The sequence below is a fragment of the Pipistrellus kuhlii genome, unplaced genomic scaffold (genome assembly GCF_014108245.1).
Source record: "Pipistrellus kuhlii isolate mPipKuh1 unplaced genomic scaffold, mPipKuh1.p scaffold_m20_p_19, whole genome shotgun sequence".
Classification (NCBI taxonomy): Eukaryota; Metazoa; Chordata; class Mammalia; order Chiroptera; family Vespertilionidae; genus Pipistrellus; species Pipistrellus kuhlii.
This window is the reverse complement of record NW_023425504.1, coordinates 4,615,641-4,642,854: the sequence shown is the minus strand read 5'-3', so window position 1 is coordinate 4,642,854 and position 27,214 is coordinate 4,615,641. Positions and strand designations below refer to the sequence as shown.

Below are 27,214 nucleotides of genomic sequence, written 5' to 3'. Positions count from 1 at the left end.
ATCCAACATCAGGCTAGCTTAATTTGTGTTTCCCACTGCAGTTCATTAGTCCATTGCATGTGGGGTCCACAAGGAAGCCAAGGGCTAGCCAAGAGCACAAGAGAGCAACAAGAGAGGACTTTTTTGTTTAGGAGATTATGGCTTCCCAAGTTTTTGGTGTCACTTGCAGTGGCCATGCCCATTCTGGCCAACCATGTCTGTCCCAGGTTCGACTGACAGACACTTTCCTTAGTCACCCCAACTTTCCTGGGCATGGGTCTATTTTTCCTTTGCTCGATCCCTTCCACCAGTGTTTTGTGAGGAATAGGCCAGTGTTTCCCACTGGGGGGTGCAAAGTTGCAGTTTCCTGGTAAAGCTGCCCAAAAGATCTGCCTAAAATGCCTGGCCTTCCTCTTTTCCTCCTTTTCTATTATTAATAACTAGCAAATTACAATGGTATCATTTGAATTCTTTTGATATTTTTTTGTACCTGAGTTGTCATACTATAATAGGTTCATTCTTCAGCAAGGGCTACAGACCTGGTAAACCAATGTTTACCAGGAATGTCTGGAGAGCGAATGTCTGGTCTGTGATTGGTTCAGATCTTAGACTGCCATCTGCTTAGAAACTTGGCTTGGATAGGATGCATGACAACTTATATCTGGACTGGAGACAGGGCTATGGATGCTGATTGGGCAACTACGTTTTTAGCATGCCACTGAGTATGTGCATTTTGAGAGGCTTTCATCACAAAGGAAACTGCAAAGGGAAGTTGGCTGTTGCACACAGAGGTCTGGATGCAGGCACGATGATGCCTGTATGTGAAAGGATGAGGAGTAGGGGGTATGTTGGGGGATACTTCATGTACTGGTTGGATAGGGGCTCTCTGTGCAGGTGCACCAGTAACTGCTGTAGGGGAAGCTTTACTCAGACAATAATATTATATATTATCATGTATATAATAAAAGCCTAAGTGACCATTATGGTGAAACAACTAGAATGACTGGTCACTATTATGCACACTGACCACCAGGGGGCAGATGCTCAATGCAGGAGATTCCCCCTGGTGGTCAGTGCATTCCAACAGGGGGAGAGCTGCACAGCAGCAGGGGCAGAAGCCTCTCCCTCCTCCACGGCAGCACTAAGGAGCAGCGAGCAAGTATTAAGGAGCAGCTAGCAGGCAGGCAGGCAGTAAGGAGCGAGAGGTCCCGGACTGCGAGAAGGCACATGCTGGGCTGAGGGACCCCTCCCATTCTCCCAGTGCACAAATTTTGTGCACCAGGCCTCTAGTATATTATAGTACTACAATAACCATCATCAAGTTTGAGCATATACTGGCAATGATTGCTCCCTTTCATATGCCTCCTTAAGTCCTGATTTCAGGTGTTGGTGTTTATCAAAACTCTTCCTCTCTCATCTGTGTGCACCTTTCTCACGCTGGTCTAGTAAAAATGATCAGAAAAAAGTTACACAGATATAAATCTGCAAAAAGGTGTATCTTCCATAATATTGCACATGCATGTCTTTGAATACTTAGATTTTTAAAATATGTTTCACCTATTTGTATGTTCTCATACATCCACACATCTAGAGAATAGAAGGCATATCTCCTTTACTTTTGTGTTCCTTGGAAGGTCTAGTACAGTGCTTTGTATAGGGGTTCCAGATCAATGATTAAATGCACAAAGGACAGAATCAGTGTGTATATATCATTTTATATCTACATGTTGCTATTTCCTCAGAATTGTGGTATAACAATGACAAGGCATATGGAAGTCAACATTGAGTGAGGCAATTGCAACAGAAATCATTGAAGAGAATAATTAAAGGAACAAAAGTACCCAAACGCATTGACCCATAGCTCTCTCTAGTATACAATTGCACATTAGGAAAGCACTTGTTAATAGTTACTAAGCATCTTCATTTTTGTCAAAGGCTTTTTAGTTACCACACACTCCTGAATATCAGGCAGGTGGCTTAGTGTTTAAGTGAACTTTACTCTTTTTTTCATTAAAGAACAGATGAAAAGCTAAAGAGGTTTGTGTAACCAACCATGGCCTTTAACACCCCAGGTACCCTTTTGTTTAATAGGAGTCTGTTAATGAGGCTTCTGATCATTCATACCAGATGTGTGGATTGTTCTGAAATCAATCACTCTATTCAACTGGGAACCTCCTGAGTTAATTAGGCCCTTTAAACACCTCATTCTTTGTGTATTTGCTGAAATTGACAGTTGAGGAGACATAAAATAAGCTGTCCAAAGCCTGATACACTAAAAAAAAAAAAAAAAATCCCAACAAAGTGAAAATTTGGCATTTTAATTTTTACCATAAAATGAAAAGTTTCTGATCAGCTTCTTTGTGTTATTTAACAATAAAGAAAAATACATCTTTTTAAAAATATATATGTATATATTATTGATTTTTTACAGAGAGGAAGAGAGAGGGATAGAGAGTTAGAAAAGTCAATGAGAGAGAAAAATCTATCAGCTGCCTCTGGCACACCCCCTACTGGGGATGTGGCCACAACCAACTTCTGTGCCCTTGACCAGAATCGACCCTGGGACCCTTCAGTCCACAGACCGATGCTCTATCCACCGAGCCAAACCAGTTTTGGCTGAAAATACATCTTTTTAAAATAAAGTAGAGGGAGGATTAGGACATATACCACCTTTTCAACTATAAGTCTCTTTCAGGATAGTGAAAACTGCCTAAGACTCCAGAGTCTTTTTGCTGCCACAAATTATCAGTACAGTCTGGTACAAAACTCTCACCCTCTGCCCCAGTCACATTGCTAATAGATAAAGGAATTGAACCAAATGTCTACCAGTCCTTCCAGCTCTGGTCCATCCAGTGTCTTAGTGAAACGTCTTTGCCTTTATGACTATACAGGGTTGGACAAAAGTAGGTTTACAGTTGTTTGTATGGAAAATAACACAATGATACAGTAATTAATAAATAACAATATAAGAATGAACTCTGTTTCTTGTACTCACAACTGTAAACCTATTTTTTGTCCAACCTTATATAGTATATAGTGTCATTATGAAATGGTAGCCAGTTGGGAGGCAAAAATCATACCCATTTTGGGGTATGTATTTGAACATATTTCCATGCAAGAGGAGTCCCTTCACTTCTAGTCCTGCTGCTCAGTAGAGAGTATATACTGTACATGTAAAATATACACCAAACTTCCAAGATTTAGTACAGAAAAAATAATAAACTAATCAATTTTTAAATATTAATTATATGTTAAAATAATAATAGTTTGGGTATATTTGGCAATGTAAAATACTAGAGGCCCAGTGCATGAATTCATGCACCAATAGGGTTCTTCAGCCTGGCCTGCAGGATCGGGCTGACACCAGCTCTCTGACATCCCTTGAAGGGCCCCAGATTGTGAGAGGGTTCAGGCCAGGCCGAGGAACCCCACCAGTGCACAATCGGGGCCAAGGAGGGATGTGGAAGGTTGGCCAGCCAGAGAGGAACTGCAGGAGGGCTCCAGGGCATGTCTGGCCCATCTTGCTCAGTCCCAATTGGCCAGACCCTAGCAGCAAGCTAACCTATCGGTCAGAGCATCTGCCCCGTGGTGGTCAGTGCATGTCATAGCAAATGGTCAACCAGTTGACTGACTGCCCCCTGGTGGTCAGTACACTTCATAGCGAGTGGTTGAGTGGCCTTAGCATATTAATAGCATGTTACTCTTTGATTGGTTGAACGGCCAACCACTCAACCAGACATTTGGCATATTAGGCTTTTATTACATAGGATATAGCCATGGGTTTAGATTTTTATGTAAGTTGAAGTTTTAAAAGATAACATCATGCTCTTTACTGAAGATGTTCATCTTCATATTATAGTCATAACCTAAGTCATATTTGAATGAAACTTCGCAAAGAATAAAATTGGAAACCTTTTGTATTGAGAGATAGATATGGCCTACAGTGAATAAAAGTGATGTGCTTTGAAGTTATCGATATGTCAACTGTAAAAGTCAACCTTGGCATAATTCAATGAAATTCCAATTTTAAAGGCAGATTATCTCTGCAGTTTTATTTTATTTTTTCTTAGTCCTGTGTGATCATTTTCTTTTGGGGTCTCCATCATAGGAACTCTATAAAATGGTGGAAGTGGGCAGAGAATACAGGCATACATTGCTTAACAACATGGATGAGTTGTGAGAAATGTATCTGCTATTGTCGGGCCTTGGGCCTTCTTTTGGAAGCTTTGGAGTTCTTTGACACAGCTGCAGTTTGTTAGGTTTTAGGTGGCAAGAGAACAAGCCAATCATATGCAAAAGATGCTGTGCACAGCTTGAGTGGGGTTGTAAATTGGGTGATGCGGGGTCTCAGAAAATCACCAGGGTGGAGCAAACAGCAATGGCTGCCAGTCAGCCCTGCACTGGAGGGGTCCCTGTGTCTCTGTGTCCCTTACCCCCGACAGGAACAATTATCACTGGGAGCACCTCTGAGAGAAAGCCACCCTCACATTCTGGCCACTTTCCAGAAAGTCCAGCTTCTCCATCTATGAACTTGGGTCCCCAGAGTCTCACCCAAAACTGGAGTTCAGAGCAATCAGGAGCTTGTATCTCCCTCCCAACTGAAAAAACAACAGTGTACCCAGTTGCCAGCCAATTTCACGCAGGACTCCACACCTCCGCACCTCCACACCTCCGCACTTCCTACCAGCCTCAATGTGTTTTTCTTTCCTTCTAGTTGTAGAACTTCTACTCAGCTAACTTTCCCATGGATTCAGATGACCATTGTTTTGTCTTTATTTGTAGTTTGGATGTGGTCATGAGAGGCAGCAAATACATGTGTTTAGCTATGCCGCCATCTTGGTTCTTGAGAGCAGGACCCCTTGCTTTTTATTAACACAGATTGTCCTAAGGCGAGGTAAATATATTCACATCAAAGGCCAGGGTTTAGTACACAGAATCCATTGTCATATTGGTGAAACTGCCTTCAGCTGTTCAGGTGTTTGGCCAGTAGGAGGGGCAATAACATTTAGATTGAAATGCCCTCAGCTGTCTGGCAGAAAGCAATCATCCTTTTCAGGTTTGGGGACATGCCCTCAGCCATTTCCAGAAGATTTAGTCCTGTTGACATGCTGGAATTGGCTTCTGGCATGCATTATTATGCAATTTCATCATCATGTGAACACATAAAATCTATATATACAAACCTGGATGGTATTTAGCCTACTGCACACCTAGGCTATATGGTATAACCTATAGCTAGTAGGCTACAAAGCTGTACAGCATGTTACTATACTAAGTACTGTAGCAGTTATAATACAATGGTAAAGTGTTTATTTATCTAAATATATCTAAACATAGAAAAGGTACAGTAAAATATAGTATAGAAGATTAAAAATGGTATAGTTCTAGAGGGAATTTACCATGAATGAAACTTGTAGAACTGGAAGTTGCTCTGGGTGAGTCAGTAAGCGAGTGGTAAGTGACTGTGTAGGCCTAGGACATTACTGTCTACTGCTGTAGACCTATAAACATATACAATTAGGCTACTGAAATTTATTAAAAGTATTTTCTCAATAATAAATTAACCTTAGCTTACTGTAAATTTTTACTTTATAAAATTTTTACTTTTTTAAACCTTTGACTCTTTTATAATAAGACTTAGCTAAAAACACAAACATATTGTACAACTAAAAATATTTTCTTTCTTTGAATTCTTATTCTATGATATTTTTTCAATTTATATTTTCACTTTTAAATGTTTTTTGTTAAAAACCAAGACACAAACACACACATTCGCCTAGGCCCACACAGGGTTAGGATCATCAATATCACTGTCTTGCAGCTACACATCTTGTCCCAAGGTCTTCAGGGATAATACCAAGCATGGAGCTGTCATCTCCTATGATAACAATTCTTTCTTCTGAAACAGCTCCTGAGGGACCTGCCTGAGAGTCTTCTTGAGGAGGTGTCACTTTTCAGAAATATTCTATTTGTGATTTGCTTGCTTTCTCCCACAATCAGCTTATCTAGAGTTTCTAAAATCGTTTTAGTTGCCTTCACATTGCACTCACCAACTCACCACTCACTTTCACATTAGATAATGAATAATGATTCTTGAAACTTTCAAACCACCCAGAGTTAGGAGTAAATTCATCATCATAGTCAAGACCAACCTTTTCTTTCAACATCACAAACACTTTTTGCTTTGGCCATGATTATCATGGTAATGACAGGGATATGCTTCTGTGTCTAGTGTTCAATCCAGATCATTAGAAGTTTATTCATACGTATCTGATGTAGGTCCTTCTCACATTTTTGTTAGTCTCTCCTTCAATGAAACAGATGCTTTGATAGTTTCTGTAACATTGTTCTTGTTCTTCAAAATCATAGTTCTGGTTGCATGAGACATGCATGACTTGAAAGCAATTATCTTCACTGATTTTCTATCTTTGTAGTCCTTAATCACTTTTAATTTCATTTCAGGTGACTCACTTGATAAGATCTCCTACTGGCTGTTAGCAGTAGCTTTTGTAGGCTTGGGGGCTGTGATGAACAAAACAACATGAGATTAAATTAAGCACAATATAAAAGATGTAATCAAGAGACAGAGTAAATGTGAAATGTATGAGGCTGCTGTCAGCATAACATGGCATACTGTTTTACAGAAAGTTTTATTTTATACTCTAAAATGATCAAAAGTATAGTGCAGTAAATATATAAAACAGTGATATAGTCATTTACTATCATTATCAAGTAGTATCTACATAGTTGCACATGCTGTACTTTTATACAACTGGCAATGCAGTAGATTAGTTTACACTAACATCACCACAAACACCTGAGTAATACATTGTACTATGGCAATGGTCAGCAAACTCATTAGTTAACAGAGCCAAATATCAATAGTACAATGACTGAAATTTCTTTTGAGAGCCAAATTTTTTAATCTTAAACTTCTAACGCCACTTCTTCAAAATAGACAGGCCATGGTATTTTGTGGGAGAGCCACGTTCAAGGGGCCAAAGAGCTGCACGTGACTCGCATGCCACAGTATGTCGACTATGGTCCATGGTGTTACAATGGCCATTATGTTACTAGACAATTGGAATTTTTCAGCTCCATTATAATCTTATGGGACCAACCTCTTATATACAGTCCATCATTCACTGAACTGTTATTGGGTGCATGTTTGTGATAAGACCACTGAATGTACAGGGACAATGTAAAAAAGGGGAAAAAATAAAGGTGCAACAAGAGAAAGGAAGTTTGACTGTACAGCCAGCCCAGCAGGTTCTACAGAGAGCTGGGTAGGTCCTTCTTGGGGCTTTACATGTGCCTACTAGTCCATGTGCCTGGCAGAATTTTATTTGCAGTTTTGTTAACAGATTTTTAAATCAACATGTTTCATAGCAATTAACTATAATTGTAAATCTTAAAAATATTTTTATAGATAATTGAATGCCTAATTATTGTTCCTCCATTTTCATTTAATTCTAAAAGAATTTAACTGTGCAATTTTGACAAGTGCTTAGTGTTTTTAGATTGTGAATACTGTATTTCTAAAATTTGTCATTATGGCTCAGTGGTAGAGCGCCAGTCTGCGGACTGAAAGGCCCAAGGTTGGATTCCGGTCAAAGGCATGTACATTGGTTGCGGGCACATCCCCGGTAGGGGGTGTGCAAGAGGCAGCTGGTCGATGTTTTTCTCTCATCGACCTTTCTAGCTCTCTATCTCTCTCCCTTCCTCTCTGTAAAAAATCAATAAAATATATTAAAAACAAACAAACAAAAAAACCTATTAAAAAAAAGTAAAAAAAAATTGTCATTATACAGTTTCACAAACTTTTCCTCAATTTGAAACTATCTATAAGTGCTTGCAGTAAGTCTCCTGTTTGCTTATGAGTAACACACTACTCCCTCACCTATGATTGCCTGGAAGAGAGTGTCACCACTGCCAAGGAAAAATGACCCATCCAATTAACCAGTTGCAGACTAGGAGAGAATCGGGCTCCACATTTTTCTGGTGGCAATTAGCCATTTGTCAGCAGGCCACCAAGTGAGTTAGTTATTGATCCATTTGAACTCAGCTTGCTGTAATCACTCTACTGAAACTATATTTGGAGGAGATAAAAAAAAAATCAAACCCTAGACTGTGTAACCTAACAGATATAAACTGTCTGGAGTAAGATATTTGATAGGCATGACAATAGGATTGCTGAATGCGAGAAATACAATTTGGACTTACTTGTGTTGAATGAATGTCTAAAATTCAATTAGCTGTCCCAGATTGCATCTGAAATGCTGTTGTTGTAGGAAAGGATAAACTTAAACAATACTGATGAGGAGTTCCAAAAAGTGTTATATTTGAAGTGAATTCTTAATATGAGGGGAGGACACAGAAGATGTATGGCAAATTCCAATTCAGTTATCTATTAGCCATGGGACCTCTGAATTTTTTTTTCAGAGGTATAAATAAGATAATGCTGGTAAAAGCATCCAGGACAATATGTGAGACCTACTATGTTCTCAAGAATTTATCTTTTTCTTTCTTCCCTTAAATCTTAGATTTGTGCAATTCTATCAAGAGCTCAGTTTTGAAGATTACTTCATTTCAATATATTTTATTTTTACTTATCAATAAATGGCATAAGAATGACCCATTTTTGACTTGTAGACTCATCCTATATATTATAATAAAAGGATAATATGCAAATTGACCCTGATGACAGAATAACTGGTCGCTCAATGCAGGAGCTGCCCCCTGGTGGTCAGTGTGCTTCCACAGGGGGAGCACCGCTTAGCCAGAAGTCAGCTTATGGCTGGCCAGCGCAGCAGTGGTGGCAGGAGCCTCTCCTGCCTCCAAGGCAGCACTAAGGATGTCCAACTAACGACTTAGGCCTGTTCTCCATTAGACATTTGCCAAGGGCTCCCAGGCTGCCAGAGGGTTGTTTGACTGCCAACTTAGGCCCAATCCCCTGAGGAGTGGGTCTAAGTTAGCAGGTGGATATCCTGTGAAGGGTCTTAGACTTTGAGAGTGTGTAGGCCAGGCTGAGGGACCTTCCTGAGTACACAAATTTATGTGCACCAGGCCTCTAGTAATTTTTAGATTTTAAAACTTTTCTCCTATTGCATTATAATACAAGATTTTTAATTTACTGCTTTCCTTATCATACTAGGTGATAAGTTAATTAAAAAAAAATAATGTGAAAGGGATATAGTCCTCCCTCAGTATTTGTAGGGCAATGATTCCAGTACTCCTTGCAGATACCAAAATCTGTGGATGTTCAAGTCCCTTATATAAACTGGAATGGTTTTTGCATGTAACTTACGCACATTAAATCATTTCTAGATTACTTACAATTCTCATTAAAATGTAAATGATGTGTAAATAGTTATTATACTGTGTTGTTTGGGGAATAATAACAAGCAAAAGGTCTGTACATATTCAGTACAGACACAATAATCATAGGTTTAACTATATAATACATGTCAGTAACAGCATAAAATTATTTTTCTAAATATTTTTAATTTTCAGTTAATTGAATGTATAACTGATAGATACAAAGGGTTAACTGTGCTAGGATTGGAATACAATTGCACTTTCAAATTGATGTGTGTTTTTTTCTAGAGCATGTGTAGCTACTGTATGAACCTAAAAATAACCTTTTCTTTATAGGTTTCTTAAAAAGTATTTTTATTGATTGATTTTTAGTGAGAGAGAAGAAGGGAGAGAAGGTAACATTGATCTGTTGTTCCACTTATTGATTCTTGTTTGTGCCTTGACTGGGATTGAACCCTTGAACCTGCAACCTTGGTGTATCCAGACAATGCTCTAACCAGCTGAGCTATCTTGCCTAGGTTCTTTATAGGTTTTTATCACTTTGTTCTATACTCTTGGGAAATAATGATGTTTATTTTTCTAATTTCTCCAGTGGCAAAGCAAAGAATAATGAATTACCTTTAATGTCAGTTCAACTATGATAAATAGTGGTTGCTTGTTTGTATAGATGTGACAGCTGTTTCATCACACACAGCTCATCTTAGCCTGGACAAGTGATTTCTTCTTTCATTTATTGTTTAGGACCACTTATGAGCCCATTATTAAGGGGCTGTATTCATTTTGATTACTCATTCATTCAGAAAATATTTATTGAGCCTATATACTGGACCAGGAGAATTTTACTAGGTGATGGATTTATGGAGATGGCAGAGGCATAGCTCCAACCTTAAGGTGCTTATAATCTAACTAGAGGCCTGGTGTATGGGTAGGGTCCCTAGGCCTGGCTGGCAATCATGGCCAATCTGTGGGGCAACCAGTGGGGCCATTGAGGGGCCCCCCGCTGGCACTTGCCTTGGCTAGCCAGGAGCCTGTGGGCTGGGGGCAGCTTCTGCATTGAGCATCTGCCCCCTGGTGGTCAGTGAACGTCATAGAGACCAGTCATTCGGCCAGTCTATTTGCTTATTAGGCTTTTATTAAATAGAATACATACATACCATGTTTCCCCGAAAATAAGACATCCTTCAAAAATAAGACCTACTTACAGGTTTTTCCTTCTGAGTCAAATATAAGGCATCCCCCGAAAATAAGGCCCCCCAGGCTAAACATGAGAGATTTGGTCCACTGATTCTGAAAGAAATGGAGTCACAAGAAATTCACCAGGAAATTCAAGAATTGGATTGTTATGATGATGTTCCAGAAGATGATGACATGATTGTCATTGAATAAATGAGCAAATTCTTGATACTGTAGGATTCACAGTTTGTCTGGTTTGTGTTGACAACTATCGTACTACCGTACCGTATACAGGTAATAAATTTCCTTTATTTTCATTGAACAATAAATGTGTACCGTATTCTTCTTCATGGAAAAATAAGACATCCCCTGAAAATAAGACCTAGCGCATCTTTGGGAGCAAAAATTAATATAAGACACTCTTATTTTTGGGAAACAGGGTACATAAAGCACTCATACCTTTCCCCACTAGATGGCATGATAGCCACTTGATAAAGTACTGACTGGGTCACTATCTAAACACCACAGCAATATTCTGAGATGAGATTCGGTTTAATTGGGTGATCCATGTTTTTATTTGCCAAACCTGGCATTTGTGCTTGTATTTATGAATTTTGCCTGTTACTCATTTACTAATGCCTTAAAAATAAGCAAATATCTACAAATAAGACTCCTGAAGTGAAATCTGTGTTTAGAGATTTGGGAGAAATATGCTTCTCCAGGCCCTGTTCATTTCAGTGTACATTACCACATTAAAACAACTATGTGGCACAAACAACCATGTTTCACATCCATTTTCCAGGAGTATTTTCCTGAGCTACCTGTCTCACTTGGACAAGCCATTTTAATTGTTTTGTAAGAAACCCAAAGTAACCTGTAGACAGGCACTTTACAAAGAGCTTCCGAGAAACCGAAACCGGTTTGGATCAGTGGATAGAGCGTCGGCTTGCAGACTGAAAGGTCCCAGGTTCGATTCCGGTCAAGGGCATGTACCTTGGTTGCGGGCACATCCCCAGTAGGGGGTGTGCAAGAGGCAGCTGATCAATGATTCTCTCATTGATGTTTCTAACTCTCAATCCCTCTCTCTTCCTCTCTGTAAAAAAAAAAAAAAAAATCAATAAAATATACTTAAACAACAACAACAACAACAAAAAGCCCCAAAAAACCCCCAAAGAGCTTCTGAGAAATTTGAGGTCTTTGAAAGGGCTTAAGTGGGAACAACAAATTAAGGCCCCATGCCCGCACCTCACCTCTCAGCTCCAAGCTATTCTCTGGTGCTTGGCTTATTTCAGACCAGTTCCTACCAGAAAACTCACCCTTCTCTAAACACTTTTCCTGCCTTCTGATGGAGATTTCAAGAGTGCAGAGGCAGCATTTGTAGAGCGTGCTTTAACAGGGTTGTTTTTTGTTTGTTTGTTTGTTTGTTTGGGGGGGTGTGTACTTGTTAGGATGCACTGCTAGAAGTCTACACTTATTTAATTTACTTGGTGGCTTTTCAGGAAAGAAAACAAATGCTAAATCCTACCACTACGTGATGTTCCTTCCAGCTTTAAAATTTCTGCCTGCCCAGGCAATCAGACTTATTAGCAACTGTTACCGCTATTCATTAGCAAACCCTTGCAGAGTCTCAGCACTTTGGCCTTGAGATGGTTAATGGAGAGGCCTTTTGAGCTGCTGCAGCTGGGATCAAGTGGGGAGGGGGGTGTGGGTGGGATTTGAGCAGTGTAACTGAGGAAGTGTTCTGACACGAAGTCGGAAGTGACAGCATACAGTCCTCCCATCCTGGCTAGGGACCAGCCCGCCAGTGCGAGAGGGAGTGGACCTTTGGCAGACAATGGGCACACTGCTGCTAGCTGGCGGATGCTAGAGGGGCCTCTTCAAGGGGCAGGTCTCCACTGAGAGCAGCTGGTTGATTAAGTCTGCGCTGAAGAATGCTTCAGAGTAGGCGTATTGCAAACAAAACTTGCATCCTTCCCAGAAGGGAGCAGATTGTACTTTGGTGGTTAGAAGAGGAGATTGCAGGGCCTGAGCTGCCACACAAGGTAAGCCTGTGTCCTTTTGGTATTTTGGTATTGAGCTTTAACCGAGCGATTTCCTTGGGGGCTGCCACAAATTAGCCTTGTCAAGCAGAGCAACATCTGCTCCCAGCCAGCTCGCCAGGCCCGCCAGATCACTCCTCTCCAGCCTCCTCCTCCAGGCCCTGCTTGAGCTCCCTGGTGCCTTCTCTAGGCTACCTTTTACTCTATCTGCAAAGTCCTGTCTATCATTTATGCCCTCACTCAAATCACCAGGGCCAGGACAAAGGTACATCTATTGCAGCATTGGCCTTGGGAGCAAAACTTAAGGGGTCACAAAGGCATTCAGTAATCGATACAATTTTTAAATGTGATATCTTTAAGATTCAAAGTTAATGCAAAAAATTCCATGATTAAAAAAAAAGAAAATGTTAGAGAAATGATCCAACTTAAGATTTGGCGACCTTCGCCTCACCCTCTCACCCTAATGCCAGGCTTTGCAAATTAACTGTGAAATGATTACCTCCTTTCCCTTGTCCCCCACCTCTGTGGTACTTATCATTTGGTCTCTTGTGGCAATTAGTTGTGTTTTCCCTGTATATGACTCCCTGGCTGTGTGGAAAGAAGAGGGGATCACTGCTTTACTACCTGTGACTTAAGGGGCATAGCCCAGTGCTTTGCTCATGCAGACCATAGGGACTTCGGAGGTGACCAGAGGTGAGAACTCATCCCAGGGCCCCGGTGGTAAAGCTCTGCATTGGAATCACCAAAACCCCACAAAAGTAAGGCACAGGCTAAAGCTGTGGTCCCTTGATTACAGCTTATTCAGAATTGGGTTGAATAAAGGAACCACGGTAGCAGGAAGGGCCTTTAAAATCATCTTTGCAGAAAGAAGGGTGTCTGTGCACTTGGAGACTCCTCATTCTTGGTAGCCTGCCATGAGCATTTCTTGGTATTGCTATCCAGTCTGAAACTACAATGGTACTGGCACCTTTGATGAGGATCACACTCCACAACTTACAGTGCATCATCCCCTATCATACTTAATTTAATTCCCAGTAGGAGGCCACTGTGCTTCCTGTTGGCTAAAAGCAGCTTTCAGTTATCATCATAAGGAGCCATTGTAAGCGAATTTCCTATTGTTTTCTACCCTTAAGATGAAGAGAGAGGGTAAATGGCATCTAGTCCCTGGCGTAGGAGATGGCCTGTTTGTATTTCAGGTTAGGATTTGGCCAGCCACTAGGTCACTAGGTCCGTGATTGCTGTTATTCTTTAAAGCATTCCATAACTAAATACTTCATTTTTTTTTCTTACACAGGTGAGTGAAATGAGAAAATAGAAAGAACAAATAGAGGAGATCAGGAAACTATTCAAATTAATGTGCTTTTTCTTAAAATCTTTGGAAATTTTCGAGGTAGCTAGCTCCCCAAAAGATAAGGAGGGAAATGGAAGTTGTCAAAACATTTGCCCTATTCCTGGCCTGCTAAGATGAGTTTGATTCCTTTGAAGAGCTCATCAGGTCAACATTCTGCTTAACAGGAAAGGGGAAGACATTGCAGGCCTGTCAAGAGAGATACACTTAAATAAACTTGTCTTTTGCATTCCTTCCCTGTCTAGGGTTTAGCTGTTCCATGCTAGAGCCAGCAGAGGGCACTGTTGCAGCATAGATTCCACTTAGACTTTTTGGGGGGAAACATTTCAAAACTGTAAAAAAAGACTTGGATTCGGTAAGAAATATGCACAATTTTCTATGAAGTTTTAATGTGAAAAATATATAATTATTAAGAATTTGTGGATGTCTATTTGATTAGTGACCCATCAAACCATTGAAGAAAAGGGGAGATGTTTCATGACTGTCTTTGTTATAAAAAATTAAATTGCAAGAGCAAAAGAACAATGTGATAAGTATACAAATAGGACTTTTTTCCTTAGAAACGTTTGTGTTGAGACCTAGTAACAAGAATGGAACTGATTTATTGCAAACCCCTGCTTTTTTATTAATTGTAAACATTAACAGAACTTCATCTCACCAAAGAAAACAGGCTTCTTGGGCCCTCTGTGATTTGCCTCAACATACTTTTCCAATTTTTGTTTTTTACTATCCACTTTGGACACCACCCCCCCTCTCCACTGTGTTTTAGCCTCATGTAACCTAATTCTCACTTCCCACTCACTTGCCCCCTTCTCCACACACTGAAAATCCTACCTATTCTTCAAGGTTCATTTTAAATGATAACCCTTTTGTGAGTGTTGCATGCAGTTCTTACTCTTTCCACTGTAAGCATTTATGTAATAAAGCTAGAGGCCTGGTGCACAAAATTCATGCATAGGTGGGGTCCCTAGGCCTGGCAGGTGATCAGGGCTGATCTGGCCAGGTGGGTTGGGCCCAAAGGTCTAGTGAGGATGTGATGGTCTCAGGGCCTGGAATGGAAGGAACGAATGCCAGACACCACTGTGGCCCTCCCCACCCCGCCACTCCGTAGTTTCCCCCTCCCCCCCTCTCCTTCCATCACTGCCATGCTGCCACTGGGGCCTGCTGGCTGGGGGAGGGACCATGGGAGGTTTGCTGGCCAAAGGGAGTGGCCACGGGATGTTTGTACAGGAGGCAGCCAATCAATGATTCTCTATCATCATTGATGTTTCTATCTATATTTCCCTCTCCAAAATCAGTCAAATATATATATATTTAAAATGCGAGGTTTTCAGAGGAAGAAAGGTAGGGCAATGGAGCTATTGGAGAAAAAAAAAGACACGGGGGCATTTGAGATCTTGCCCACATTTCAAATAGGATAACATAAGGTGGTCCTCAGGGGGTGACAGGTGAGGAGTGGCAGTGAGTGGAGCAGGGCACTGCGGGCTGAGGAATGGGCTGTAATGACTGGGAATGTCTGTGACAGTGACACTGAGCATGTGTTAGGGCCATCGCTGTGATCATTCATCTCCAAGAGGTTTTGATTCTGGACCGGAGGAGAAGCATGGAGATCAGTGGGCCTTTCTTGGCCTAGAAGGTGAGGCAGGTGGCAGGAATGGGCTGCTCTGCTTCCCTACAAATGTAAACATGTACACTGCCAAATCAATGCCCAGCCAGCCCTGGTGGCTCTGTCCTGCCACTCTGGCTGTGCTACTGAACTATTGGCTGGGGAGGCCAAAACCACGCCTCGAGTGCACATAGTAGAGGAAAGGGAAGGGCAGGCAGGTAGCCAGAAGTCAGAAGCTGGAACTGACACAGCATGGCCCGGCAGCTCTGCATCTTCCATGGAGCAGGATGGGGAGCAGCTGTCGGTGTCACTGGCCTTGCAGTCAGAGGAGCTGTGCTTCCTGCACATCACCAGTCAGTTGGCTCACAGGTGGGGCCTGGGAAGGCCTTTCCCTCCTGGAGCCGCTCTTCCCAGGGTAGCAGTGTACGGCCACTCCCCTCCCCCCGCTCCTCCGCCCCCCAATTTATTTACTTTTTATTGGAAAGCAAGTTCGGGGCTTGCGGTACCTGAGATCCTTAGGCCATAGCATGCGCCTCCAGGCCTTGCTGCGCTTCCCTCCCCCTACTCCTGCTTGAGCATCTGTCCACTAGTGGTCAGTGTGCATCATAGCAACCAGTTGCTCCAGTCATTCTCTCATAATGGTTGCTTAGGCTTTTATATAAATAGATGATGATCTATTCTGTTCCAGATACTGTCAAGCCATTCAGAAATGATTAAAGTACAGGGAAACAGATGTAACTACAGTGAAATGTCAAAATGCTATAATCATACTAAGCATTGGAAGGAACCTCTTAAGAGTTCCTGTCACTGCTTCAGAGCTATCTGGAGAAGTGGGGAAAGCTTTCTGGAAGAGGTGGTGTTGAATTAGTATTGAATATTAAAGAAATCTGGATGATTGATATAGCCCCTTAACTCTCTGACATGAAGAGGTAGTAAAAGATAAGAATGGGGAAGCAGGCAGGCACCAACATACAGACCGAGATTGGACTTTATTCAGTAAGCCATGAGAACTCAAGGAAGTCATTTAAAGTGGAGAAAGTACTGGATTAGACCCCTATTTTCGAAAGGTTGCTCTCGAGGCAGTATGGTGGATAGGCTTGAATGGCAGGCAGCTGACTTAGGAAATTATACCATTCCTCAGATAAGGGATAAGAAGGGCCTGTTTTCAACTCTATGGAATGTGGCTTTCTACCTTATACCATGTTATATTTATTTTCCCTAGAAGACTAAATTCATTGAGATCAAAGTTTAAAAAAAAAATCAATTCATTTTTTTATTACCTCAGACTTGTACATGATAAACTTTTTGTCAGCATGAGATGATTGAGGAGAATGAATAAATTTCTGAAAATTTGCATCATGCAGGTTTACTTTAGAAATGCTCTATTATTGCTTTTTTTTTGTCTTAAAAGTCAGTTGAGCCCTAGCTGGTTTGGCTTAGTGGATAGAGCATCAGCCTGTGGACTGAAGGGTCCTAGGTTTGATTCCAGTCAAGGGCCCATGCCTAGGTTTCAGGCTTGATCCCCAGTAGAAGGCATGCAGGAGGCAGCCGACCAATGATTCTTATTATTGATATTTCTATCTCTCACTCCCTCTTCCTTTCTATCTGAAATCAATAAAAAATATATATATATTTTTAAAAGTCAGTTGAATGACATCTTTATCATATTAGTAAAAGCATCATGGGTAGTTTATAAATTTTGAAAAAAATAAGATTTCTCATGGAAGTCTCATCATTGGTTACCATTTATAGGTATTACCATTTAAAGTGTTAAATGATTGTGATGGTCCATACTTTTTGAGCTCACCACTTGAATATGTGTGTGTTTAAGATTTTTGAAGAAGGAAAATAGCTCTGCACAGCTGTATAAAAGCAAACCCCTTAAGACCAAATGTCCTTTCGTGACAAAAGCTGCAATGAACTCAATCCTGTTTGTACATACAAATCCTTGCAAGGTGTAGCAGTAATAAATAACACACCTTGTTCCTGGTTGAAATGCTGACAGAAAACAGGTGAACATATTTTATCTTCTTAGGGAGGTAGAAGCTTTTCAAAGCAAGGTATGAAACATTTGACTACATAAATATGTGAAACATTTTTATGGAAAAAGAAAATAAATAAAATTTAAAAATAAACGACAGGCTTGGCATCATGTTTGCAACAAAGAATTAAAAATAAGAGTTCCCGCCGAAACCAATTTGGCTCAGTGGATAGAGTGTTGGTCTTTGGACTCAAAGGTCCAGGTTCGATTCTGGTCAAGAGCATGTACCTTGGTTGTCGGCACAACCCTGTGGGGGGTGTGCAGGAGGCAGCTGATTGGTGTTTCTCTCTCATCGATGTTTCTAGTTCTCTATCCCTCTCCCTTCCTCTCTGTAAAAAATCAATAAAATATGTATTAAAAAAATAAGAGTTCCCCAATATGCTAATATTTCCCATAAATCAGTAAGAAAAAATTTAAAATGGGCAAAGTATATGAACAGACAATTTAAAGATGAAGATATGGAAATGGTTTACCATATGGAAGGATGATTAAAGAAATGAAAATTAAAACATAAATGAGAGATATCTTGTTATTCACCTTCTGCTTGGCACAAATTACAATGGTTGGTAATATTTCATGTTGGTGAGCGTATGGGAGAAAAGGATTGTCATTCACTGTTAGTGAGCATACAAATTGGTTCAGCCTTTGTAAGGGCAATTGGGCATATTTTATTATTATTATTCCAAATTTCTGTTGCCTCTCTAACTTATAATCTACTTATGCAGACTGCCTCTGTTCCTGCCTTCATTTCCTATTTTTGTGAACACTTTCTTCTAGATGGTGATATTTGTGCTTCGCATCTCAGCCTGGTGGCCTGACCTTGACTCCTGAATTCTGTGATCCCTCCACAACTGCAAGTCATTCTCATACAAAATTTTGAGTTTACCTAGTTGACATCTTTGAGAATTTTGGAACAATATGCAAGTTCAAGTCAACATCATGTTGTCTTGCTGACTAGCTCTTGTGATGAGACCAACATTTTTGTTGCTTGCCCCTACCCTTGTTCTTTCTTGTCTGTTGCTCCTTCTGCAGCTGTCAGTCACACACGTGTAGTCATGCAAAAGCTGTTTTGTCCTTTTTTATTTTTCAGGTGAATGTTGTCATTTGTTTCTCAGATATTCCAAATTAGTGCTATGTACCACTCAGTGATATAAAACAGTCACTAATTGTAAATTTACATATGTTTGGGTAAGAAGAGCCTCCAACCAAAAAAGCAAAAACGTAGGGGATAGGAATAAATGCAAGACGAGTGAAGAGGGCAACAAAGATGATGTCTATTGCAAACAAAATACTTGATAACAATGGAACCAAGACCTCTAGGGTGGGCTCCGCCCCGACCTCGCTGGGTTCCCGAGTTCCTGAGTCGTGTGCATCGGCAGCGGTAGTGACACGTATTGCCCGGAGGATGGAGGACACCGGCTTACCCCGTGTGGTTCCCAGCGACCTGTATCCCCTTGTGCTCGGCTTTCTGCGCGATAACCAACTCTCAGAGGTGGCCAAGAAGTTCGCCAAGGCAACAGGCACTACCCAGCAGGATGCCAATGCCTCTTCCCTCTTGGAGATCTATAGCTTCTGGCTCAGTAGATCCACCAAGGCTCCAAAGCAGAAATTACAAGCAAATGTACCTGGACCAGTGACTGAGAAGGCTAAAAAGAAGACTTCATCCAGTGATAGCAGTGAAGACAGCAGTGAGGAGGAGAAAGCCCAAGGGCCTCCAGCTAAGGAAGTTTCTGTACCTGCCAAGCGTGCCAGTCTCCCTCAGCATCCTGGAAAGGCTTCAGGCAATGCATCAGAGAGCAGCAGCAGTGAAGAATCCAGTGATGAAGAGGAGGAAGAGGAGGACAAAAAGAAAAAGCCTGTCCAGGGAGTTAAGCCCCAAACCAAGGTGGTCAAAACTCCTCCTAAGAAGACCGAGAGCTCTGATTCTGATTCTGACTCAAGCTCAGAAGATGAGGCACCAAAGAGCCAGAAGCCAAAGACAACACCCGTGGCGGCAAAAGCTCAGGCTAAAGCCCCAGCCAAACCAGGCACACCCACTCGAGCAGCACCTAAAGTAGCAAGTGGCAAAGCAGCTAGCAGTAGTAGCAGCAGCAGCAGCAGCAGTAGCAGCAGCGATGACTCAGAGGAGGAGAAGGCAGCAGCCATCTCTAAGAAGACTGTGCCTAAAAAGCAAGTAGTGGCCAAGGCTCCAGTGAAAGCTGCCACCCCTACCCAAAACAGTTCCAGCAGTGAGGACTCCTCGAGTGAGGAGGAGGAAGAGGAGCAGAAAAAGCCCATGAAGAAAATACCAGGTTCATATAGTTCAGTCCCTCCGCCTTCTGCTCCCCCACCCAAAAAGTCCCTGGGAACCCAGGCTCCCAAGAAAGCTGCAGAGAAGAAACAGCCTGAAGAGAGCAGTGATGACAGCAGTGATGAATCTGATTCAAGCTCTGAAGAAGAAAAGAAGCCGCCAGCTAAGCCAGTCATCTCTAAAGCAGCCACTAAACTAGCTCCAGCAAAGAAGGCAGCAGAGAGCTCTTCCGACAGCTCAGACTCTGACAGTTCTGAGGAGGAAGCTCCTGCCAAGCCAGCTAGTGCCACCAAAAATCCCTCAAGTAGGCCAGCTACCACTCCCAAGCAGCCTGCAGCCAAGACAGCCACAGCTCTCAAGCAGCCTGCAGCCAAGACAGCCACAGATCTCAAGCAGCCTGCAGCTAAGACAGCCACAGCTCTCAAGCAGCCTGCAGCTAAGACAGCCACAGCTCTCAAGCAGCCTGCAGGCAGTGGCCAGAAGCCTTTGAGCAAAAAGGCTGATAGCAGCACTAGTGAGGAGGAGAGCAGTTCTAGTGAGGAGGAGGAGGAGGACGACGTGGGGAATGCGAAGAAGACAGTGACCACCCCTAAGGCCAAGGTGATGGCCAAAGCAGTGCTATCTGTGCCTGCCAAACAGGCCTCTCAGGATGGTGGAAATAGCAGCTCTGAGTCAGACAGCTCTAGCAGTGAGGAAGAGGAGGAAGATAAGGCATCTAAACCCCTAGTTAAAAAGAAGCCACAGAAGACAGCAGGAGCTGTAGCCCCTACCAAGCCAACCTCCACAAAGACAATAAAGGCCAAGAGCAGCAGCAGTTCTTCAGATGACTCCAGTGAAGAAGAGGAGGAGGAAGAGGAGAAGCCCAAGGGCAAGGGTACTCCTAAACCACAGGCCCTCAAAACCAATGACACTGTTGCACCGACTACCCAGAATGGGAAAGCAGATAGGAACAGCAACAAGCAGGAGGAAGGAAAGACCAAGGCAGCAGTAGCAGTTTCTAAGCCAGGTTTAGGAAAGAAACGAAAGCAGAATGAGGCTGCCATGGAGGCAGAGACTCCTCCAGTCAAGAAGATAAGTCCCCAGACCCCTAACACATTTCCAAAAAGGAAGAAAGCAGAAAAAAGGGCATCATCCCCGTTCCGAAGGATCAGGGAGGAGGAAATTGAGGTGGATGCTCGAGTGGCAGACAACTCCTTTGATGCCAAGCGAGGTGCAGCCGGAGACTGGGGGGAACGAGCCAATCAGGTCCTGAAGTTCACCAAAGGCAAATCCTTCGGGCATGAGAAGACCAAGAAGAAGTGGGGCAGTTACCTGGGAGGCTCCATTTCTGTTCAGGTTAATTCAATCAAGTTTGACAGCGAGTGACCTGGGGTGATCCTAGCAAAGCAGGGTTAATGATCCAAGATTACTTTCCCCAGTGGACCTAGGAGCTCTCAGCTCTATTAGTGGGGAGGTATTGGTGAGGTCAGCAGCCTGGAATAGGTCCGAAGACATTGTATCTGAACATCCTCTCTGGTCCTTTTCTGTGTTTGTAGTTTTGTACAGATTTGTTTGTGAGTGTTGAGTAGCAAGGACAAGATAAGGGGGATGTTCTTTGTAAATAAAAATTAGTTTTAGCTGTCACAAAAAAAAAGACCTTTAGGGTGGGTTTTATTATGTTAATAAATCTATAATTCATACAATGAAGAAAAATGAGAAAGCTAATAAGGCTAGTGAGTTGAGGGACACACAGGAATAATTATGAAAATGACATAGAACTTGAAATGTCAAAATAGAGGAAATGTGAAGAGATTTGTATTTGTGGATTCTGAAACAGAGAGGGCTAAATAGTTCTCTTTCTGTATATATATAATCTGCCAGCAAGCATCCCCCAAATATGCAAATTTAAATTTCAATCTAGATGAAAAGTTATAACATTCATTACAAGTAATGGGTGGTTGAATAGGTTTAATAAATGCTATGTCTGTATGAAAAAAGTATCTGGCAAAAGAAGGAGATTATGAAGCTGCTACAGAATATCCTGAATACCTGGAGAAACTGATGGAGGAAAATGGCTATTTGCCAGAACAGGTATTCAAAGCTGATGAAATAGTCCTATTCTGGAAGTGCGTACTTATTTGCACATCTGTTGAAGATGAGAAAAAGACCAGCAGTTTCAAGCCTAGAAAAGACAAACTAAAAGATCTGCTTTGTTCCAATGTTTGTGGTGACTATTAAACCCATGTTGCTTCACAGATTTCAAATCCTGTATCCTCTTATACGAGAATGTGATAAACATTTTTCTGTCTACGAGAAGAGGAAACCATAAAATTTGGACTGAGAACCACCCCTTGTACAGTAAACCCTCAATTTTGTGGACCTTGATTTAACAGACTTCAAATTTTACGGACAAATGTCCTGTTCGTATGTTATATGTGAAAATTATCACCCTGTCAATTTTAAAATGCTTTAAACCAAGATTTGCTTATAGTTAAATTAACAGGGATGTTTTGTTATTAATTCACTGTCATTTTTAACAAATTTTAGCAAATAGGCCATATGTTCAAAAATACATTGTAGTAATTTCACCAACATAAATAAATATTACATATCTACAGCTATATTCTACACATTTAAATCTAAGAGTCACTTTGGTGAATAATATTCAGTGACTGATTAGTATGTGATCGCACCGCATCACATACTGTAATGGGTTCTGTTGTCAAGTGGCATGACTTTCTGTAGCAGTTTTTTTTTTAAATGTATCTTTATTGTTGCGAGTATTACAGATGCCCCCATTTGTAGCACTTTTAATGAGTGATGGCTGGTTTTCTGAAGTAAGCTAAGCCTTGCCCCAACTGTGTTCATTTGTTTACTCCTGGTGACTAGTGAATGTACCCATATACTAGATCTATTCAGTATAAATTTAAAATTACAATAATACATATAGAAAAGTTTTCTGTGAAATTAAACTTTTCATACATACTTAGTTTTAATTACACAAATGTATCTACCAGTACTTAAGTAAAAAACAGTTAAACTAATTTGCCATTTTTTAAACAAATGCACTTGGAAAACCTACTTTATTATATAAGACTTTTGGCTTTCAAGGTCACTCCCTCACCCAAATTAGTCTGTTATATCGAGGTCTTACTGTATTTGTTCTTAATGTGTTTTGTTCCTGATGTTAAACAATATTTAAACTAAAATATATATATCTTAAATAAAAAGTGTTGCTTATTCTGGACACTGTTCCCCTTGGCAAAAGTATAATAGTAAATTCTGATCCTTGTGATAAGGTCATCTCCATCTCCCCCATTATCACTACCCTACTTCAATCCATGCATCTGGGAGTAAAAAATGTTCATGATGTGCTATATTCAGTGTGTGTTTGACTACCTTGCAGATCTTAAGAGAGAGACACAAAAACTTACTGTGAAAAAAGCTTGGCAAAATTTCTGCTTTGTAACACTTAAAAAGTAGAAGAAGCAGTGAGAGTAGTAAATGATCGACCCTTAAGGGAGCTTGGCAGAAACTTTGGAATGAGGTTGTAACTGATTCTGCAAGTTTCCTTCCAGTGGTAGAAGAAATCGAAAATATTTTATTGTCTGCAAAACCTTTAGGTGGTAAAGGATTTAAAGACATTGAATTAGGTGATGTTGCTGAACTGTTAGATTCTCACTGTTGGAAGATATTTGAGAAAAATTTCAGAGATGTGGTCACATTGAAAGTTGATAAAAGAGGTAGGTTATTATGCAGAACTGCAAGAATGTTGAAGTAGCTATACTGCAAATGGAAATGTCTCCATGATTCAGAGGAAAATCCTTCGGTGGAATATTTACTGACCTCCAGGTAAGGATTAAATAATTACTCATAACCCTGTAAAATAGAAATAAGAAACTTTCAAACAAAGGTCAATAAGTCTTGTCTCTCTGCTTTGCTCCACAGGGGAAAAGAGATCGGTTCAAGTCATTCAAACCTATTCCACAAACGGCAGGCAGAAAGGCTGTGCGCAGAAATGTGAACTCTGGGATTGAGAATCTGATCAGAGCCGATGATATGGTGATCCAGGTGCCAGAGGATGAAAGTGGAGAAGACAGAGCTTATTTATCTGCAGACAAAATTTGATTTTCTCAATTCTTTCATCTCACTACTGTGATGACCAGCATTTTCATTAATGCATGATTGTCCTCACCTTGAGATCAGAGTGAAATAGGAATTAATTGTCCAATAATCACTATTGCTAATGTAAATTTAGTAAAATGTCATCAAAATTCACTTTACCTGGTGTTTTATTTCAGTGAACAAACCAATTATCTGAGCTTTAATAATACTCCTTTCCTTGATCAATTTTTTCCCCCCAAAGCTCATAAATTCTTTCAGTACAAATTCCCTTGCAATGAGGGTTTTAGGAATCAATTCCAGTACCTAGGGAAGGGGCTACTCTACTTGGTTGGACAACTTGATTTTATACTCTTGAACCTGAAATATATTGTAATTCTCTTTAAGCCTAACTTTCTATCTCAACAAAATTTATCCAAACCATCTCATTTTAAGTAGTTTGATATAAATTAATTTGTTTTTCAGCAATTATATATGTTTGGTCTAGGCGGAGACCTTCTGGACAAAGTCAGGGCTGCGAGGGAAGCCCGGGTCCCGGATGTCAGAGGGAAGCTAGTGCCAGCAGCCGGGAGAAGGAAGGCCTACCCTTGCACGAACTCCGTACATTGGTCCTCTGGTGTATTTATAATGGACTAGAGGTCAAGTGTACAAAATTTGTGCACTGGTAGGGTCCATAGACCTGGCCGGTGATCAGGGCCAATCAGGGCCTTCCTTCCCTGCCTGCCAGATGCTGGCTGGGGCCTTCCTTCGTTCTGCACTGCCCCCTGGTGGTCAGGACATGTCATAGTGAAAGATTCTATTCTTATATCTGGTCTTCCTAGTGATTTGAATAGTTGAATATCCTCAAAAAAAAAAAAAAGTATTGATACTTCTTCCCTAAATGTGTTAGAAATCCAGTAATTCCCCAATCCCTGCAGCATAAAGGTCTGAATTATAGCTTATCTATATCTGAGCTTGAAGTGATCAGAGGAAAGGTAAAAAAAATAATACAGACATTTAAAGGGCTTGCTTGCATAGTTACAGTTGAAATGACACATTCCTTAACAAATTCAAAAGAGGCAGATGAGAGTTGGAACATTTCTTATAGGTTATTCTAGAGCTAGTGACTTGTCATAGTGCCAGAGAAGGTTATTCTCTTGCTCTAAGCCACAATTATTCTTAATACTTAGTGCAATTCAAAAATCTTGATGGGGAGCTTTGGGGTAAAAATACAAATTTTGGGACCTGTTTCTAGGTATGCTGAATCATGAATTGAGCCAGCATCTGTATAGTTTGAAAGTTTCTCAAGTGATATTTTTGCATAGTCAGGATGGCAAACCACTGTTCTACATCTAAACAGAATTATAATAGAAAATATAATGCAAATAGTATGGGCCCAGTAGTTAGGTAACCTCAATTTCAAGTTTCTGCTCTGTCACTAGGCAAATGGACAGTCTTAGTCAAATCACCTTACTCTTATGTGCCAAATGAGAGAATAGGACCACTTGGTCCCTAAGATTCTTCTATCTCTGACATTGTTATCTTTATAGAAAGGTATCAACATCATTGGTTGATTTTTGTGAGTAACTAAGCCCTTTCATATAGACCAAGTAGTAGTGTTACTGTCTTATGTTCTTGTTATTTTAAACATTGTGTTTATGATTTAAGCTTTATCACATTTTAGTCCCTCCCAGAAAAGAGCATTAGACATAGATGCCATGGGAAAGAAAAAGAAAAAAGAAAAAAAAGGGAAACAAACATAGCATAAACTTCCTAGAAGAAAAGATAGAGAGTACCTCCTTTGAGTTTCTTTTTATGATAATTACTGTTTTTCTTCTGAGTTACAGGATTTGGGGAAAATAATGAATAAATATTTTGATTAATACACTTTAGCATTTTGTATTTATTGCTTTCATAAGCCAAAACAGAGAACTCTATATGGTTACTATTTCAAGGTTCCATGGAATTTGGCATAGTCTTAATCATTTTAAAGTTAAGGCTAGTCCCCAAAATTGAAATTTGATATTTCTTTTAGTATCTGTAGAGCTTGAGTGGAAAGAATCTTTCTGCTGTTGAATGACTCGGGTAAAATTTTGTATTCAATATTATGAAGTGCATGGAATTTCCCTCCTTTCCAGACATATTTAACAACTGGCAAAAAGACAAAAAAGGGGGTATGGAGAAAAGGCAGCCCAGGTTACTGAAATTTGTATAAAATGTTAGAAAACTGGCAGTACATTTGAAAAGAGCCTTTTGTTTGTTTAAAATAAAAATACAGAGAAGGCTCTTTAATCTGAACATTAGATTACATGACTGCCATTACCTGAATGCTAATAAAGGGCTTCTACATTGTGTATAGTCTAAAAGAGTGTGAGTCATGTTTGTGTTGTGAAATGCATTGATCACTGAACTTCACATAGTATTATTACCTTTTAATGGCCTTTGAAATCAGTGTATTCTGGTTGTTTATCTGAGAATTTAGAAATATGATGTGCTATGAACAAAGTGTATATGTTCTTGGAAAGAATAGAGGACATAGATGAAAGGATAGTGTATTTCATTAGCATGTACAACAGATATTGATAAATTAAATATGAACCTAGTGGACTTGAGACATTCCATTTCATCTGTCTGGCATTATTACATATAACCTAAGATATAATAACCCATCATGACCAACATTCAGGGTTGATTCTTGACTAATTGGCAGTGGTACGATGAGTGCAATGATGAGAACATGAGACAGAATGAGGGCTTTGGTACTGGCTTCTTGTATGCCCTGCACTGAAGACTTCCTCTTTTGGGGTGAGTGCTGCTTAGTCCTGGTAGAATAACTCTGGGGCATGAGAAGCCAGCACATGGCCTAAGGCTTTGGAATTAGACTTGTTTTCAATCCTGTCCCTGCCAATTACCAGCTTTGTGACTGTGAACATGTTTGTTTTGTTTTGTTTTGTTTTGTTTTTTAATCATTTCAGACTTGGGTTTCTAATCTGTAAAACAGGGTAAAAAAAATACCTGCATTATAGGCTTGCTATGAGATTATATGAGATGCTTAGTACAGTGCCTGACACATAAAAAGCACACACATTTTTTCTGTTATTATTATTATAACAAATAAGCATTATAGAACTAGGATATGATAGTTTATTCATGTCTTTGCAAAATTTTAATATTTTATCAAATTTTCCTCAAAATAAGGTATGCCTAATGGTTTTAAGAATAGAGAAGGAATAAAAATTCATTTTTAATATTTTTATTTGTTTGCTTCTGAGAGATACCTAACATAATAACTCCTTTGTCTCTTTGTTACTCTTTGACCTATAGTGATTCCATATATTAT

At 40.5% G+C, this 27,214-nt stretch overlaps 1 protein-coding gene across 3 annotated transcripts in view; it reads left to right on the top strand.

Moving 5' to 3' along the window:
- The window catches only part of LOC118722029 (nucleolar and coiled-body phosphoprotein 1-like), a 34,381-nt gene extending 7,978 nt beyond the window's left edge, over window positions 1-26,403 (top strand). The window contains exons 1-3 of one of the 3 annotated variants that reach the window (XM_045583471.1): window positions 12,300-12,512; window positions 18,282-23,625; window positions 23,722-26,403. In XM_045583471.1, the coding sequence (XP_045439427.1) occupies window positions 18,772-21,159 (2,388 nt within the window). In that variant the 5' untranslated portion in view covers window positions 12,300-12,512; window positions 18,282-18,771 and the 3' untranslated portion in view covers window positions 21,160-23,625; window positions 23,722-26,403. Of the gene's footprint in view, window positions 1-12,299; window positions 12,513-18,281; window positions 23,626-23,721 lie in introns of those variants that run through there. The other 2 variants (XM_045583470.1, XM_045583473.1) reach the window with 2 other exon arrangements.
- Window positions 26,404-27,214: the final 811 nt, after the last annotated feature.